Here is a 20,016-nt window from a genome sequence, read left to right as displayed (position 1 = left end):
ACCCTCACTACAATTTATCAACGCTTAATAGTGAAGGGTGACTATATATCATGTACCAAGGACAATTTTCTGCATTTCCAGTAAGGAAAAGGCCACATTTATTTTCATAATAGCCCTGGTCCAAAGACTCCAAAACAAGTACCCTGTTTCTACTGAAAATAATGACCATCTTCAGTACTTAAATAATTTAGGATGCTAATAAAAGTAGACACTGCTGTAAATTCAGAGGATAGAATGAAAACTGGAGATAATTTTGCTTGGTCAATAATGAGAAAACAGGGAAGAGTGTCATCTGTCCCACGATGAATGTTTGAGCTTCCCTTGCCATTCATGTCTGATCTAACCAATCAGCATTCTTTGGAGCTTTGCATGTGTGCACATCTGTCATTTCATGGCATTCCTTACAGCGGACCACACAACACCAGTGAAATTTACATTCACATTTTGTCACTCGCATGACACGGGAGGTGTCATAGCCCCGTCCACAACACATCACTTCGCATCCGTCCATTCCTCGAGAGGTCCTGTTACACACTCTGCCTGCCGTACCCAAAGAACCTGGCAAACAAGGAATAAATGTCTCAGTTCTTTACAACACTGAAAACAAGTAACTGATAGTTGACACAAAACGTCCCTTTAACACTGGAGGATAATTTCTCACACGTGAAGAACCTGCAGCGTGTTTAAAAATGCCGAGCTATATGAACCATGATAAAGATTATATTTCTACTGTTTTGGAGTCCAGTTTACAGTACGTGATTAGCATGCAGCTGTCTGATATATGATAGCACACAAAGATATCAAACTGTGGCCTGTCATTCTGTTTGACTGTGAATGATGAATGAGGCAATTTATCTCCACTTTGCATTGTCATGTTAAAGCAGGCAGGTGATCCATTTTAAAAACTGAACATTTACTGATCTATTATAAAGTAAAACAGAGCAATGGTTTGAGTGCCTAGGGAGATAAAGGCTTTAACTCAAGTTTAAAACAGTGGTCGCGGAAAGCACAGAGGACAGCTTAGCTGAATCTGCTTCAACATTTTCTTGAGTGTATATAGACCTTTCTCCTTTAATTGTTTCCCTCCTCCCCTGAAGTCATTGCCTCTTGCTGGGCAGTACATCTGTGTTCATCAGAGCCCTCTGGAACCTCACTCATCTGGTTATTCTTCTCCTAGGTACCTAGACAGTGGGTCACAATAACCATTAAAAACATCACAGCTGAGTCCCAGCTTTTCCTCACCCAGTGGTCATATCACATGTGCTTTCCAGCAGTGGTCACTGGATAGTTCTCCTGCATGGACTGGAGTTTCTCTGTGTCCTCGGGGTGAGATTTACAAACGCAAGACAAGCCAAATGTTAGAGTCCCTGGATTGTATGGCTATACCTTTGCTGCAAACTGGGAAAGCCTTATTAACTGATCTAAAATTCCAGCCACATTATGATAGGAGCTCACATTATTTCACCATTTAAATTTAAACACAAGAATAATATAAAATATTTGTGAATTCACTCATACAGCAGTAAAATTGCCATTTGATTACAGTCTTGTATTTCTTGTTTAAGATACTGGGTGTGAAATTGGTCTTCACCAACATTGTGAAATGGGCTCACAGTGAATTGGCAACCAATCTTTCCACAGTGCTGGCTTTTATTTTTCACCACGTTAATTAGAGACCATATAAAAATGAAAATAAAACTAGATAAAAGCAAATTACTGCAGATGCTGGAATCTGAAAACAAGAGAGAAAATGCTGGAAAATCTCAGCGGGTCTGGCAGCATCTGTAAGGAGAGAAAAGAGCTGACGTTTCGAGTCCCGATGACCCTTTATCAAAGTTAAAAGGCATAGAAAGTGAGAGATATTTATACTGCAGGGTGAGGGAATGAAAGATGAAATAAAACTAGGAATTGAGTCACCAAAAATAAGGTAGAACTATCATTCTGTGAAGCTGAGTAGAAAGAAGATCAGACATGACAAAAAATCATCCATGAGCCCATTTTGTGCTGCTGGCTAATTAGCACTAATGCTGTGAAGAATGAATTCTTGGAATGTATCAAACATTGTTTTCTAGAACAATTTATTGAGAAACCAACCGGAGAACAGGAGATTTTAGATTGTGGATGATTAATAATCTAATTATAAAGAAACCTGTAGGGAAGATCGACTATAATATATAATTTTGTAATAAGTTTAAAAGTGATGTAGTTCAATCCAAAACGAGGGTCTTTAACCTCTACAAAGGAAGCTCTGTAGGTATGAGGGGCACGTTGGTTGTGGTAGATTGGGAAATGTATGACCGTAGACAGGCAAGGGCTAGTGTAAACAATTAATGCATGGTTTGCAACAAATACACATTCCTTTTAGGCACAAATACCCAGCGGGAAAGGTGATCCAACAGAACACAGAGAGTAGGAATAAACGTGTCACTTTCAGATTGGCCGACTGTGACTAGTGGGGCACCGCAAAGCTTAGTGCTTGGGCCTCACCTACTCACTATTTGTATCAATGATTTGGATGTGGGAGTCAAATATTTTCAAGGCCTGAATTTTCAGGATGGTGAGCGCTCGGCACACTTGGATGGAAGTCTTACCTTGGAGAGTTGTCGGCGAATCAGATTGGCTGACAGCTTTCCAACCCATCCATGTAGTGTGCTGAAATGGCCGGAAGAGGTACTGCAGTGCTGTGTCCGAACCTAAGTCCTGGGACCTCACCTTAGGTGAGTACCAGGGGTTCTGGGGAGGGTAGGGATGCCCCAGTTGGGATCCGGGGGGGCAATCTTGGTGTCGGAGCATATAGGCCGATGGAGGGGGGAGGAGGGGGAGGACCAGATCTTCCAGGTCCTCGAGGGGATGGAAACGCAGTCTGAATGGGGCTTTCTGATTGAGGCAACACCCTCCCCCCCCCCCATCATCTTTGCCACCTGAGATCAAGGGTAAAAACCTTTTCAGTGTGACATCCTAATCCAGCTGACACCCACCAGCCTAAAAGTTGAAATTGGCCGGAAAAGGCCGTCAAGGGGCCACATAAGGGCCTTAATCAGGGCAAGGGCCCTGTCCACCCCACCTTAAAATTGCAACTGGGTTTGGGTGGGTGGGATACCAGAGGGAATCCCATTCATGTAATTTTATGCTCTTCCCACCTCAGAACCTACCAGTGAGGGATGTAAAATTCTAGCCCAAGTTTGCTAATAACACAAAACTAGGTGGGAATGTGAATTGTGAGGAAGATACAAAGAGGCCTCAAGGAGATTTAGACAGACTGAGTGAGTGGGCAAGAACATGGCAGATGGAATGTAATGTGGAAAGAAGTGAAGTGATCCACTTTGGTCGAAAAACAGAAATATGGATTATTTATTAAATGGTGAGAGATTGGGAAGGGATCATCCTTGGGAAGGGTCCACGTTCATGAGTCGCTGAAAGCCACAATGCAGATGCAGCAAGCAATTAGGAAGGCAAATGGTACATTGCAATTGTATAGCACCTTGATAAGACTGTACCTGGAGTATTGTGTACAGTTCTGGTCTCCTTACACATGGAAGGACATACTTGCCATAGAGAGTGCAAGGAAGTTTCACCAGACTGATCTCTGCGATGGCAGGTTGTCCAGTGAGGAGAGTTTGAGGACTGGTTCTATTTTCTCTAGAATTTAGAAGAATGAGAGGCAATCTTACTGAATGGTACACAATTCTCATAGGGCTTGACAGAGTAGATACAGGAAGGATGCATCCCTGGTCGGGGTTGAGGGGGCATATCTAGAAGCAGGGGGACACAGTTCCAGAGGTAGGCCAGTTAGGATTGAGGTATTCCTTACTCAAAGGGTAGTGAATCTTTGCAATTCTCCAACCCAGAGGGCTGTAAAGGCTCAGTCATGAGTATACATAAGACAGAGATCGGTAGATTTCTAGATGTTAAAGTTATCAAGAGATATGGGGATAGTTCAGGAAAATGGCATTCATGTAGGAGATCAGCTGTGTGGTAGTTGAATGTGGAGCAGGCTCAAGGGCACTGGAGGCTCACTCTGCTCCTATTTGCTATGTTGCTATGCTTGGGATCTGCATTTCCTAATGGCGAGCAGTGAGGAAGTGAGTGTTAACATTACAACAGAACAACTAAACTTATATTGCTACATTAATTTCTTGATAAGTACATAATTCACAACTGTGACATCCTGATAAATGAGCAAGAATCATCTTGTTAAAGAATTATGAATATTATCATGTCATTTCTCTGACTGGGCGTTCATTTTAAAAATTAGCGATAATGTTTTGGATGTCAACTGTTAATTACAAAGGCAGTGTTGATTTATTGACTTAAGTCCATTGGGAGCTGGAAAACAGGCTGTTCAAATACATTCAGTTGGAACCTTCATATTCATGTAAACTCCTCTGGGCTTTTTGCTAACCCATCATGTGGGTGCCACCGATGATTGAGTTAAAGCATTTCTACCATCTTCCTTTTAGTATCTGTTTTATGCCTCTGCATGTTCCTTTTCATCGCCCCCAACTTTTTTGACTAGCCCGCTAATATCTCAAACTTTACAGAGTCCCCCCTGAGAGCTGACGGTGACCTCCAGCTTTATTCATAGGTACAACACTTTTGGAGGCTATCTCGCGTTAATCTAATGTGGTGTGCCATCAGTCAGCAGTGAAATGATCCATGAGAGAGAAGCTTTTGAAAAGCATTGTGCTTCTAATCTATACTAGCTCAATGTAATCTAGAGGCATGGTGGCATTCTGGGCTCTTTTTGATCACACTGGAGGCATAAAATCAGCTTAGAGGTAGGCTATTATCATCAATGTCCATATTACTCAGATCAGGAAAAAAAACTGAACTTGCCGTTACAAAAATGCAACTTTTTAAACAATATTTTTAATCAGCTTACAAGCCTCCATCAACAAAATGACTCGGCAACACCAGAAAACAAGATGTCAATTGGGAATCATACATGAAGACATGTTTCAATGGTAAAGGCAGATGTGTCTACTTAGGGTACCCTGGAATGGTCCACTTGGATTGTAAATCACCATAATATGGAAGCCAGAAACACCGAGGTGACACAGTGATTAGCACTGCTGCCTCTCAGCGCCAGGGTCCCGGACTCGATTCCCAGCTTGGGTCACTGTCTGGGCGGAGTCTGCACATTCTCCCCGTATCTGTATAGGTTTCCTCCAGGTGCTCTGGTTTCCTCCCACAGTCTGAAAGGCGAACTGGTTAGATGCATCGGCCATGCTAAATTCTCCCTCGGTGTACCCGAACAGGCGCCGGAGTGTGGGGATTTTCACAGTAACTTCATTGCAGTGTTAATGTAAGCCAACTTGTGACACTAATAAATAAACATTAAACTACGGATTCTTCTGGCTGAAGAAATTTGATAGACGTTGTCTCTAGACCACAAGCTATTTTCAGAGCAACTGTTGAGGTGTTAAGTACCCTTTTAAAGGGAAGTTTTGGCTGTATGGTCAGAGAGGTTCAATATATTGAAATTGTTGTCATGTAGCTGAACCAGGGGAGAGAAAGAAGGATTGGTTTTAACCCAGTTATATCACAAAATGACCTTAGGTGGCTGAACAAAGCATTGTTGGCATTCTGCTTTCCTGTTCCTTGAACAAAGATCCCAATGTGATGTATGGCACTCTTGCTTGTTTCTCATCTGTTCCCAACAGATGCAGCATCATTTTAACAGATAACAAGTGAAAACAATCACTGTGGCACCAAGGCTCGTTGTGGCTTTCCTGGCTGGGAGACAGAAGGGTACTAAAAAAAAAAATAGCCACGCCACTAAAATGCAATAATTCAAGTTTCAACCAAGCAAAACAAAAAAAAAAATTATAAATGCCTGAGTCCAGAGTAAATAAACTGAGGAAGTTGTGGATGGTGGAACTTTCAGGCCTGTGTGAGTTACAGGTCTCAACAATCCAAGCCAGAGGTAAATGTTCAACTTTTACGGATAAGACAGGGAAACGTCCCGAGGACAACCCCAGGGAACCAAATTCTAAAGCAGTTGATTTTGAAATAATGCTACCATGAAACAGGGTATTGAACTCGAGCTTTAAAAAGTGGGATATTCGGATTTAATTACAGAATGGAAACATGGAATGTAACTCTCAGAATTCTGATTAAAGCCTTCGATACAAACAGCCTCAACATTTTATTCCTTCATAAATCTGCCAATAATGAGTGTGTTGGCAATAGCTGAGAAAATGTGGTGCCTGAGTGGCTGCAGTATCTGTGTTTATCCTGTCATAACCTGTCACAGAATTAGCAACTGCGCTATCATCATTAGACAGTTAATCATCACTTTGTGCTTTCAGAGCACAGAATTATTCTCAGATTCCAAAATAAATGAACAGCTGCATGAGTTCTGAATTTACTGCCGGGCCTTTTTCAGGATTATGCGTGGAATAAAAGGATCAATAGAAAATACAGGGAATAAGAACTTGGGCATCGGTGGAAGGGGCTGTCACCTTCTCATCCACAATGATTTCAGGAATGTGCAAAGCCTGACCAATGAAAAATACTACCTTGGCATTCAGAACAATAAAAGATGAGAAAGAGGCCAGGAAAAGGATGTTTAAAAAAAAATCAGCCAAGTTAATTATATAGATAAAATGATTCATGTCTAAAAAGCTGCTACCATGTTTCAGATAGGCATCACGTTAAAGTTATTGTATGCCTACACATTCAGTTTGGTGATCTTACCACAGAGTACATTACGACAAGAGGTGCTCCAACTGTCACCCTGTCTGAACTGAGAGCATAGTGGCAAGTGGTTAGCACTGCTGCCTCACATCGCCAGGGACCTAAGTTTGATTCCCAGCTTGGGGTCACTCTTTGTGCGGAGTCTGCACGTTTTCTCCGGGTGCTCCGGTTTCCTCCCACAGTCCGAAAGACGTGCTGGTTAGGTGCATTGGCCATGCTAAATTCTCCCTCAGTGTACTCGAACAGGCACCAGAGTGTGGCAACTCGGGGATTTTCACAGTAACTTCATTGCAGTGTTAATTTAACCATACTTGTGACTAATAAATAGAACATAGAAAACATAGAAAACTACAGCACAAAAACAGGCCCTTCGGCCCCACAAGTTGTGCCGAACATATCCCTACCTTTTCGGCCTACCTATAACCCTCCATCCTATTAAGTCCCATGTACTCATCCAGGAGTCTCTTAAAAGACCCTATTGAGTTTGCCTCCACCACCACTGACGGCAGCCGATTCCACTCGCCCACCACCCTCTGTGTGAAAAACTTACCCCTAACATCTCCCCTGTACCTACCCCCCAGCACCTTAAACCTGTGTCCTCTCGTAGCAGCCATTTCCACCCTGGGAAAAAGCCTCTGAGAGTCCACCCAATCTATGCCTCTCAACATCTTATATACCTCTATTAGGTCTCCTCTCATCCTACATCTCTCCAAGGAGAAAAGACCGAGCTCCCTCAGCCTATCCTCATAAGGCATGCCACTCAATCCAGGCAACATCCTTGTAAATCTCCTCTGCACCCTTTCAATCTTTTCCACATCCTTCCTGTAATGAGGCGACCAGAACTGAGCACAGTACTCCAAGTGGGGTCTGACGAGGGTCTCAGGTTGTTAAATAAACTTTAACAACCTGAGCACTGACCAAATGTTTAACCGGAGATCTTACAATTTGGATGGTTTAGCACTTTACCCCATTATACACTCTTTTTTAAAGTGGTGCTTTTTAAAAAGTTGGTGCTTAAGGGAGAGTCGGCAGACCTACCTGTTCTGCCCGGACAATAGAATTACAGAACAGTATTGTCTTTAGGCAAAGCACAACTCGGGAACCAGCTGCATAAAGTTGCTATTTGTGGGTACCTTCCAGGGACTGGTACTGCAACGTAACTGGTTTCTAAATGGCCATACACTGTAGATAATATTACCGTCACATTCATAAATCTTAAATATCAAAGTCAACCATAGTCCCTAAGGTCTGTTAAATGCTTACATGTGTAATCTTTTTGAAAAAGAATCCAAAACCATGTTTTATCATTTGGTCCGAGTGTTCTGGGATACAGGAGAGTTAGCCCCATTAAAAATGTTAACTAGATTATTTTTCCCTGGCAATTATTAGTGAACAATGCATGCTGAAATGAGAGGCATATATGCTGGCCTCAACATTTACACCATGTTGTACTGTCAATTTGATACAATATTTATTATAGGTATTGTTGTAGATCTCAATTAATGCATTGGTGCACCAAGTTAAATTATTCTTTTATCCTTTCATGGAATGTGGGCACACTGGCAAGGCCAGCATATATTGCCCATCCTTAATTGCCCTTGAGAAGGTGTTGGTGAGCTGCCTTCTTGAACCGCTGTAGTCCACCTGGTATAACTCGAGTAGTTTGCTAGGCCATTTCAAAGGGCAATTAAAAGTCAACCACATTGCTGTGGGTCTGGAGTCACGTGTCACAGGTCAGGAGGGCAGATCCCTTCCCTAAAGGGCATTAGTGAATCAGATGGGTTTTCCGACAATCAATGATGGATTCATGGTACCATTACCAAAACTAGCTTCCAATTCCAGATTTATGAAAAATAACATTTTTTAAAATCCATTAACTTGGAATTTCAAATTCCATCGATTGTCATGATGTGATTTGAGCCAATGTTCCGGATCATTGGCATAGGCCTCTATATTAACAGCCAGTGACACTATCACTAGCCATCACTGCCCCACTAAACGACTGCTCGATAGAAATCAGAATGCTGGACAATGTGTATGACTGAGTTGGAACATTCTGTTAACTCACTGTATTAACTACAAACCTTTAATTCCACAATACCATTTTTTCTGAAATCTCACCTTTGCAACAAGTGACTTGCAAATATAACCCATCTAGAATTTGTCACATTGTTCTGCTAAGTGAATGGAGTTCTAGATTATACTAAGAACTCTCAATGTAAAAGTTGCTCGGTCAATGTAAAGTACGCTCAGTCAATATTGTATAAAGGACGCTTAGAGGGGGGAGAGGTTCAGTGGAAATGTGGGGAGGATGTTTTTTACACAGAGGGTGGTGGGGGCCTGGAATGCACTGCCAAGTGAGGTGGTTGAAGCAGATACGTTTGCGACATTTAAGGCTTATCTGGATAGACACATGAACAGATGGGGAATAGAGAAATACAAACGGTTGGTCTAGATCGGACAACATGATTGGCACAGGCTTGGAGGGCTGAAGGGCCTGTTCCTGTGCTGTACTGTTCTTTGTTCTTTGATGTTCAGTTGATGCAAAGGTTTCAGATCGTGGATTTTCCTGCTCTGTCACCTGGAGAGTGCTGATCACAGGAATCTGCAGCCTTTTAACACTCCCTGTCTAACTGCGAGAACCCACAGGGCCAGGTAGGTACGGGTTCTCATGGCGAGGATGCCCAGGTGTGTTGAGGAGAAGTGTGTGATGGCAAAGCTATGCGGGGAGGAAGCACCCAGAGAGCAGACCTTGGGAGGGGCATTCGATCTGGAAAGGGGGCCAGTGATTGAGGAGTCTCTTCCCTTTCCCGCCTGAGGTCCACTCAGGCATGGCGATCTGCCGGGTCTTCCCCCACTTTCCCTGACCTCCTGCTGCTGGCTTAAAAATTGGAGCCAGGAGGGAGCCAGGAGGGAAGTGGCCAATAATTGGGGGTGGGATGACCAGCTGGGGAGTTTTACAGGCTCTCCAGCCTACTTTCCCGTTAACAGGAGACTGTACAATTCTGTCCCTGAAGTGTTGTCACTGTCACAATGTAGGAAACTCAGCAGCCAATTTGTGCACAGCTAACTCCTAGACAGAGCTACGCAATGATAATTAGATAATCTGTTTCTTGTGCTGTTAACTGAGGGATAATTATTGGCCAGGACACCAGGGAAAACTCCTCTTCACTTTCTTCAATATTGTGCCAGGGACCTTTTATGTCTACCTGAGAGGGCAGGTCGGCTTAATGTTTCATACAAAAGATAGCAACTCTAACCGCACAGTACTCCCTCTGCACTGCACTGGCGCGCAGTCTTGGAGGCGAATTTTTCTGTTCCGCCCACCATTGGAATTGGAGCGGGTGAGGGGCGGACCATGGAAAGTTCCTTGGGTGGGATTTTCCGGTTTTGGGGCGAGCACGGCTGGAAAATCCCGTTCCTGGTATTGATGCTCAATTCCCAGAGTGGGATTTAACCCACAACCTTCTGACTCTGAGACAAAAATACTACCAACTGAGCCATGGTTGTCACTGCTCTTACCAATAAATACAAATATATTTAAACAGAACACATTCTTCACAGAAAATGATATGGTTCATGTGCCACTGGAAATTGAAAGTTGCTTTATCCAGCATTATATTTGCAATGAAGAATCAATTACTGTGGGTTGGATCCTCGCAGGAGGCTTCCCATCTTGTAAAATTCCAGAAACTGCGTGGAACAACTTCTCTGAGCTTAATTTTAACCACATCCTACATTGCTCAGAACTTGTGGAAAGTCCGAATGTTTGCCAATGATATTTTTTAGCCTCCAGCTGCAAGCGGCATAATGAACATTCCTGAGGTAGGGCAATGCGTTGGTTCATGGAGTGAGTTATCTGTCCACTGGAGGATTCTACAACTTATTTACCCTCTCTTTTCTTACAGTGTTTAGTAATAATCCAACTTATGGGAGGGATTGTAGGGTGAAACAGGGAAGACATTTCAGGAACATTGGTATGTTCAACACTGAAGTTAACCATATCCTTAAAGTAAATAGGATACTACTGAAGACACTCTATTCCAGTTAGACATTCTTGTGATCATTCTTTCATTAGTGTTCAGAGAATGATCAAAAATCAAATGATTTCTGATGCTTCCATCATCAGATATAATTCTAAATTATTCTTGGTAATATATTCCTGGCAGCAAAATCTTGGAAAATCGTTCTACTCTTAGGACACAAGAGAGAAAGCTTTTTGAACTGTACATAACCTATGCCACGTTTGACTTGCAGGGCTCAATGCTACCATTGCAAAAAGTTGAAAACACTGTTTCCCCAACAATGACATTTCTCACTTTGAGTACAAGTTTCAATCTGATTTTTTTTTTAAATTCCAAGTGAACTTAATATAATACTGAATGGTAGACTTTTCCTAGATTTCAGGAGTACAAGTAGACACCAAGATTCTTCACTGGGATATACCGGCCAAAGTATTGCTTGAAATGTTCATTGGATTATGGAGCATTAGGATAGAACCTCTTAAAATGATGGAAGAATGGGACAAGGTAGATAGAAGCAGACAGTGTCCTAGCAAGTGAGGGGTCTTGAATCAAATCTTGAATGAGGGGCAAAGATTTAAGATTAAACTTGAGAGCTTTAGAACAGAACACAAGGGAAGCTTCTTCATACAGTCAATTGTGAGGCTGTAGAATTCACTTGCAGTATTAGTATTTGAAACAGAACTATGTCAACATTCAAGTTTAGATTGGATGGGTGATGAATGGAATATGGAACTAGTGGATAAATTTAATAGGAACCTTTTGCTCAGATGGGGGATAAAGGCTGACATGGATTGGTTAAGCCAAAGGAATTGTTTTCATGTTGTACCTTCCATGTACTTCTAAGTTTATCATTTTTAATGGAATTTCACAAATAGTTTTGGATTAGGAAAAGGTTAATCCTAGGACGTTTCCATTTTACAATTGCAGTTTTCTAGATGGGTCAAGTTTTTGGTGTTATTTTATTTATTTTCATAAATAAAGTTTATTTATTAGTCACAAATGGGCTTACATTCACACTGCAATGAAGTTACTGTGAAAATCCCCCAGGTGCCACACTCTGGCGTCTGTTTGGGTACATTGAAGGAGAATTTAGCATGGCCAATGCACCTAACCAGCATGTAGTTGGACTGTGGGAGGAAACCAGAGCACCCTGAGGAAACCCACAAAGACTTAGGCAGAACATGCAAGCTCCACACAGACAGTGACCCAAGCCAGGAGTCAAACCTAGGTCCCTGGTGCTGTGAGGCAGCAGTGCTGACCACTGTGCCACCCACCACCAGGAGAACCTTGCATTTTATATCTATAAGACATTGTTGCCAGTCCTTGACAGTGCTTTACATTTCATGAGTCAATGGGTTGGTGTCTAGTGGATCTGACTGTGATATTTATCTTTGACACATTACAGTTCTGTCAGGTCAAGTGAAAGGTATAAAGGAAAGGAAAATCATCAGCAGATGTGGTGGTGGAAATATTCCACAGACATTCTTCATTCTGAACACATTTACTGCTATTTGTACCTAATGAAGCTAACAGCTGTCACAAAAAGATTCAACATGAAGACCGTGAATGTCAACCCCTCGTGGATGTTATAAATTCCCCTTTAATCTTGATATATCCATATCAGAATTAAATTATGTACTGCTTAAAAGTCCTAATATTTTTAACAAAACGTTACCTGTATCATTGTATAGTTACAGTTCCTAAGGCTCTGAAAAATACACAAGTGTATCAGCTAACCTTAGCAACAGCGAACATAGTACAGAATTTTAAAAAAGCACTGTGTGAAAACCTTCAAATGAAGTAATATTTTCCTGCCATTCATAAGCTTACAGTTGCATTCTGGCATTCTCGACAGGAGATTGTAATGTATTCTGATGGATTACCACATGGACTTTAAAGAAAGCAAGCGTGTGCCAACAAAAAGTGTGAGTAAAACAAAAGCATGAATTTGCAAGATGTTATGCAAACATTTCCAGGGTACACCAATGTTTGCTTTAGGACTGTAAAATTTGCAGAGATGATTGAACACTGTATCTTTGCCAAGAGTTATGTAGACTTAACCTAGTGTTAGAAATACTGCTCCCACTGTCAAAAGACTGCCACCCACAGTTATTCAAGGCAAAACTATTAAAATACAAACTAGTTTCTTTTCTTTCCAGCAGTCAACGCAATTAAAAATATGGGATTTTGTATGGAATAATACAATGCACTTGGGAAAACCTGTTTACATTTGGTCAAGTTTAACGACTGAGTATTGTGTCCAGTAAAGAATGTTCATCGAATCCCTACCGTGCGGAAGGAGGCCATTCAGCCCTTCGAGGCTGCACCGACAACAATCCCACCCAGTTCCAATCCCTGTAACCCCATGTATTTACCCTGCTAACCCCCCTGATATTAAGGATCAATGTAGCATGGCCAATCAACCTAACCTGCACAATTTTGGAGTGTGGGAGGAAACCAGAGCACCCGGAGGAAACGCACGCAGACACGGAGAGAACGTGCAGACTCCATACAGACGGAGATCAGAGGCCAGAATTGAATGTGGGTCCCTGGCGCTGTGAGACAGCAGTGCTAACCACTGTGCCACCGTGCCGCCCAGTTCATTACTGAATACATGAAGAGTTGTAACTGACACTAACTACTGCATTGTGTGATTGCTGAATTCAAATTGATATAATGGCAAATATTTTACAAAGTATGTTGAGATTGAAAGGATTATGTTGGGGTTATCATTTCATCTTCATTTTTAATATAACTCTTTCCTAACTATCCCAAATGTTCTTAAAACTCCATGTTGGCATTATGTTATGGAAGTGAATGCTTTTATACCAATAGACTCAAAAGATTTCAATACTTCTCATCTTAAATGACATCCAAGAATGATACATAGAGTATAGTATACAAGGACTGTCTCCTGCCTTAATTCTTTCATGTGAATATCGTGAAAACTGACTTCCTAGCTTTTCTTCCTTAAGGAAGACTAAAGTGGCATTTACTTTAGCAAAACCACATCAGTAACGCTACCAAACTATTTCTGTCTGCAATGTCAAATGGAAAGTTTTAAGTCCAAAGAGCAAATTTGTTGAGGATGTGGAGATATTTTCTTCTTTTTTGGTAAATGCTGCACTCACAAGAAGAATATTAGCGCTAAGGAGTAGTTTCTCACTATTTGTATTTTCTGACAGGCAGCACGGTAGCACAGTGGTTAGCACTGCTGCCTCACAGTGCTAAGGACCCGGGTTCGATTCCCGGCTTGGGTCACTATCTGTGTGGGTTTCCTCTGGTTTCCTCACACAGTCCAAAGATGTGTGGGTTAGGTTGAGTGGCCATGTTAATTGCCCCTTAGTGTCCTGGGATATGTAGGTTAGAGGGATTAGCAGGGTAAATGTGTTAGGTTGCGGGGATAGGATCTGGGGTGGGATTGTTGTTGGTGCTGACTCTATGGGCCGAATAGCCTCGTTCTGCACTGTAGGGATTCTATGATAGTTTTGTTGTTCTCTGGTTTGAATGCAGTGTGAACTCCCCTTTACCTTGTATTTATTGCTTCTACCTCAGAGAACACCCTTAATGCACCAATGTAACTTCTCCACAGGTGCTTGGAAACTGTAATGCAATATGAATTTGTGTTACACTGCAAGTTGTAAAAACTGTATAATCAATTTGATTGAAATTTAATTTTAAGAGCCCTACTACCCCATCAGTTTGAGTTGGATTCAAAGCTAAGTCCCATGGGAAAAAGCAAGTCACTGATGCAGAAACCATTCAATTGGGGTGCTTCTTATTTAAGGAAATTCTAATAGGAAACATCTAAAGAAGGACTGTAATGTAAAAAAGTGTTATAATTTCAGGACGAATACGGTCCAGGCTAGGCTTACACTGTGATAGCAGCAACCAAATTGAGTTTATATTCAGTGGAATATAACAAACAGCGGAGTATTGGATTACCTGCTTCTCTGTCCATGACACAATAATCTGGTGAGTTCTCAAAATACACGAGGTCATTCTTCGTTGGCTTTTTAAAGTTCTTGTTTGCGACAGTAAAACCAGTCCCATCTTGGTTCATGATCACCTGGATAGCTCCATTGTATTTTTTCCGCAGGTAATTACCCGTTTTTTGAAAGTCTGCCATGGCAAGCCAGCAAGTTCGCAAAGTACATGATCCACTCACTCCGTGGCATTTGCATTCAAGCTTCAGGAAGCGCTTTACAGCCTGCCAGGAGGATAAGAGTACCTTCAGTTCCCAACAATAATATCATTGAAGCATCAATTCACGGGAGACATCAGCAGTGGCATAATCAGTGACTAACTGGTATCAGGAGGAGGTCTTGTGGCGCAGTGGGCAGTGTCCCTGCCTCTGAACCAGAAGCTCCGAGTTCGAGTCCCACCCCAGGACTTGATAGCCAAGGAACATGGCTCAAAAAATGCGGTCAAACAGGCTGAGTGCGTCAACTGGCAAATCCTTCCAAACACGCCAATGGCTGGCGGAAAGAACAGGAGAGATGCCTGGTCAGCCATGTTTGATGTGGAGTGGTGCCCCTCAAGCTATAAGTCCCCGGTGACAGACTAAACAACCCTGTTCCAGGAATTGGTAGTTACAGAAACAGATGAAAGTCTGCCTTAGTGCGCCACTAGGAAGAGAATTGGTACTAGATGAACCCAATTGCAAACTAAATAGTATACAAGTTAATTGCTGAAAACTTTTGCTATTTAACAATGGTGTTCTAACCCTATTGTTTGTGAATGCATGTGTAGGGAGTACGGTTTTATTTACTTTTTATAAGGTACTTAAAATGTCTGTTTTTCTGTGAGTGTTCTCACTAGAATCCTGGAAATAATCAGCAGAAGAAACAGGATGGTTACCACCAAGAAATGTGACTGCGGCAGTGCTGATATTCACAGGGTTGTCAGCAACATTCCTACCCACAAGAACGAAAGATAATTTATTGCAAGGCACTGGTCTCTTCTCTAACCTATGGGTGGAGAATTAATTGATTGTTATACTTGGCAAGAGTCCTAACAATTGAGTCAGACAGTCCATCCTCAGAGCACACGCATTCTGTGCTGGACACCACAGTATGATTTTAACAGTGTGTGGAATTGAAACAAAGCAGTTGATGCGTTGGATAAAACCAGATGATATCTGAAATACATAGCTGATCTCTCAACATCAGAAAAGTTAAAAGCTGTTAACCTTTCAGGGTTAGATCCTTCATCAAAACTGACAAAGGGACTTTTCTCTTTTTAGATGCTGGTTTATTTCTAGTATTTTTATGCTTTCACGTCAGATTTGTAGCATGTTAAGTTTATCCCCCCACCCACCACCCCCCCCTCCACACCCCCCCCCCCCCCCCCCCCCCCCCCAAGCACAGTTGATATACTAAACCACTTCCAACAAGGAAGTGAACTGGACCTTAATCAAATTGGGGTAATTGGATTAAAGTCCAGCTTTCAATCTCTGAGTTTAGGGAAATGTTATTTGGATGTTTTTTTTTATTGCAGCAAATCTACATGTGGGTTTGGAAGAGAATGGAAAGGATGAGTTGGTCAGAAAAGGTAACAAATGATGGCGTGCTGTACAAGACTGAATGAACACAGAAATGTACTGAATGTAATTAGGAAAATGCAGAGCGGGTGGGCAGGGCACATTTTAAGAGGAAATGGGAAGATTTCCAGGAAAAAGAGGAAGGAAGCAAATTTTATTGCAGGACGGATGGAAAATTGAAGGAAGTTATTGGCAAAGGAAAAGACTGGCACAGGATAGAGACATGGAAAGACAACTATAAGCCAAGGACCTGCCTTGGGGCATAGCATACATGATGATGATGCTTACTGCAGCAAACGTGTCTTTCTGTTGAGCACAAATGTTTACATGTTGCTGTCAATGGGACTGACGTGATCTAACGTACATCCTGAGGAGGTACATGGACGATCATTAGCAATCCCACCCTGAATGGTGCAGAGGTTAGTCAAGGTACATACATGGATTGTTGGGATAAAATAGAGGGAGCTTTACTTTGAATGCAACCTTGGTTAATTAAACCTGACATGTAGATCCTTGATGTTGATACTGGGTGCCTGAAATGGAAAAATATCAGTAAGCACAACAATCACCAAAAGTTTAAATGCTTGTCATTTCACTTCTGTGCAGTGACACTGTGACAACCTGCTGTTTGTCTTTTCTGGCGTGAAAGCCAAAAGGTTTTGCAAACATTTTTCTTCGTGAAAAAACACTTTCCATTGCCAAATGTAACAAGCACACAATCCTATGGTTTTAAAAAGCTGAGGAGTAAGAATGAACGCACCTTTCGGCCAGCTCGGTTATTATGCAGGTTCATTAGTGCCCTGGCGTCTTTTCCTTTCTTTTCTTTGGCATCCACAAATGCTTTAGCAAAGCTAATACCGTACTCAATGTTATCACTGCATCCTCCCCAGTCGAAGGTTCCCTTGCTGTCCTTGGAGCTGCCTTTTTTTTGGGGGTCGCAGGAACAGGAGCTGAGTTCTCCCTGACTACAGGCTCTCGTTATGGCAAACACAACGCCAGCAGAGGAGATGGAATAAACAAAGGCGGCTTCTCTGCTACCTGTATCAGGAAAGCACAAGATGGTTGGCTAAAATGCCTACTGTCACAAGGCAAGTCCCTGCACTCCCACCTCACCCCACACACAGACAGACACACACACACGTGGACACACACACACATGCACATGTGCACACACATACATGTGTGCGCACACATGCACACATGTGCGCACACACTTGCACACTCATGCACACACAGGCACACATGCACACACGCACACACATGCATGTGCACACATGTGCATACACACGCATGTGCACACACACATGTGCATACACACACACACACGTGCACACACACACACACATAGTGGAGCGTCCCCTCCACAGGAATTTGTTACCATCAGTATCCATTTATGTTTAATTTTAATGGCCTAATTTTAATTTCAATGGTGGGAGCTCCAGCAGAATTAGAACAACTCCATCCCATTGACCATGATGGTTTTATACATTTCAGCGCTGTGATGATGAAACAAGATTACAATAATAGAGGTACTTAAATATCAAGAGTAGTTTTGTTAGTTAAGCATTGATTTCACAAAAATAAAAACAAATAGTTTAAAAATAATGAGAAAAGATTTTAAAAAGGCAGAAATCTTGGTATAAATTAACGATGTAATGTTCATCAATGGTTAGCATTGTATAACCAGCAGCGATGGTGGGATTGATGCTGAGATTCTGCAATCCATTCTTTGGCACCATCTCCAATTGACTGCATTGTGGTCACCAGAAGTAGAAATATTCTGTAAATAAAGATACAGAGAGCCTACTTCCTAAATGTTAATAGGAAACTGAGTAAATTGTGGAGATTACATTTAACAGCCGCCTTATTGTAAACCACTCAAACTTCCCTCATTATTCTGACTGTTTGAACCCATCATTAGTCTTCATTCCCAGTCCGTGACTCACATTTATTACATATATAATGGAGCTGAGATCGATCCTGTGCTCAAAGGGACCACATATTAAACAAAAACTTGGTATGGGAGCTGAAGATTTTAAAGATTGTCCAATTGTTAAAATGGAGTAAATACAGTGCTAGTGTGCAGTTTATATTTAATTATTATTCAAGTAGTTATCTGAGAGTCTCAAATAACTTGAGTCTAAGTTTCTCAATCGAAAACATTTGTAAGTCACTGCTGAGCAGAGGATAGAATTTTAGTGTCTGGTTTTTATTGCCTAAGAAAGAATAGAATCATAGAAATCCTACAGTACAGAAAGAGGCCATTCAGCCCATTGAGTCTGCACCGACCACAATCCCACCCAGGCCCTACCCCCATATCCCTACATATTTTACCCGCTAATCCCTCTAATCTATGCATCCCAGGACACTAAGGGGCAATTTTAACATGGCCAATCAACCTACCCGCACATCTTTGGACTGTGGGAGGAAACCGGAGCACCCGGAGGAAACCCATGCAGACACGAGGAGAATGTGCAAACTCCACACAAACAGTGACCCAAGCCGGGAATCGATGCCTAAGCATCCACCCATATTTTACCAAAACTTTAGAAATAAGTCAGGATGTGATGCAAGTCTGCATTCTATAATCAGAGCAAAGTAGATCTTGCACTGTAACTTTAATTTTTAATAATGCGTGCAATGAGCCAGGTGCACTCCCCAGACATTATAGATTGATAGCCTAATACGATTCATCTGTCCATGTATGTGAACATAGAGTTTCTTTGTGGCTGACCTTATTGTGACCCGGGCACATGCACAGCTAGCTCTGTAATTCTGGATTGCCAACTCTTGGTCGCACTTCTCGGCCACCATTAGAGTCACAGAGGTTTACAGCATGGAAATGGGCCCTTTGGCCCAACTTGTCCATGCTGTCCTTTTTTTTTAACCACCAAGTCCCAATTGCCCGTGTTTGGCCCAATCCCCCTATACCCAGCTTACCCATGTAACAATCGAAATGCTTTTTAAAAGACAAAATTGTACCCGCCTCTATTACTACCTCTGGCAGCTTGTTCCAGGCACTCACCACCCTGTGTGTGAAAGAATTGCCCCTCTGGACCCTTTTGTATCTCTCCCCTCTGACCTTAAACCTATGCCGTCTAGTTTTAGACTTCCCTACCTTTGGGAAAAGATGTTGACTATCTAGCTGGTCTATGCCCCTCGTTATTTTACAGACCTCAATAAGATCATCCCTAAGCCTCCTTTGCTCCACTGCATTTATTGCCTGTAACTAGCATTTAAAGTATAAGTGCAACCTACAAAGACTATAGCAGTTGTGAAGATAATCTCAGAAATAAGTCTGGCTTTCGATCCCATTTTTTACTTACTTCTGAGCATGACTCTACCAAAAAGCGTGTGGTCCCTGTCCAGGGTGTTACAGTTCCAGCGATGATGGCGGAACTGATGCTGACATTCTGCAATCCACTCTTTGGCACCATCTCCAATTGACTGCATTGTATCGGGATGTTTGTGACAAAGCTGTCGCTGTCTGCTCACTAAGCCTGGGATGTTGTCACAAATCACCCGGGTTCCAAGGGCACCCATATACCTGCCGGAATTAGTGGAATGATCAACGACTGCAACAGTCAAGGTACAAAAATAGAACAACATTGCTGGAGAATGAAATCTTTATCGCCAATTATGAACTTAAAACTGTTAAATCTCACATTCAACTTCCATTTCCTCTTTTGCTGGTGCCCTCCCTGCTTTCTCCTCCTCCGCCCTATCTCACCCCATTCCCCCCTCCTCCTA

The 20,016-nt window shown here is 42.2% G+C and overlaps 1 protein-coding gene across 1 annotated transcript; it reads right to left on the bottom strand.

Annotated features, from left to right (window-relative positions):
* Positions 1-328: 328 nt before the first annotated feature.
* wnt2 (wingless-type MMTV integration site family member 2) lies at positions 329-19,719 on the bottom strand. The gene is made up of 4 exons (XM_078221168.1): positions 19,593-19,719; positions 17,027-17,304; positions 14,670-14,934; positions 329-558 (listed from the first exon to the last, which is right to left on the bottom strand). The coding sequence occupies exons 1-4, from the start codon at positions 19,717-19,719 to the stop codon at positions 329-331; spliced, it is 900 nt and encodes a 299-aa protein (XP_078077294.1).
* Between the last annotated feature and the right edge of the window lie 297 nt (positions 19,720-20,016).

Source organism: Mustelus asterias, chromosome 9, assembly GCF_964213995.1.
Source record: "Mustelus asterias chromosome 9, sMusAst1.hap1.1, whole genome shotgun sequence".
Taxonomy (NCBI): domain Eukaryota; kingdom Metazoa; phylum Chordata; class Chondrichthyes; order Carcharhiniformes; family Triakidae; genus Mustelus; species Mustelus asterias.
The sequence above is the reverse complement of the archived record's forward strand: the minus strand, read 5'-3'. Positions and strand labels throughout refer to the sequence as shown.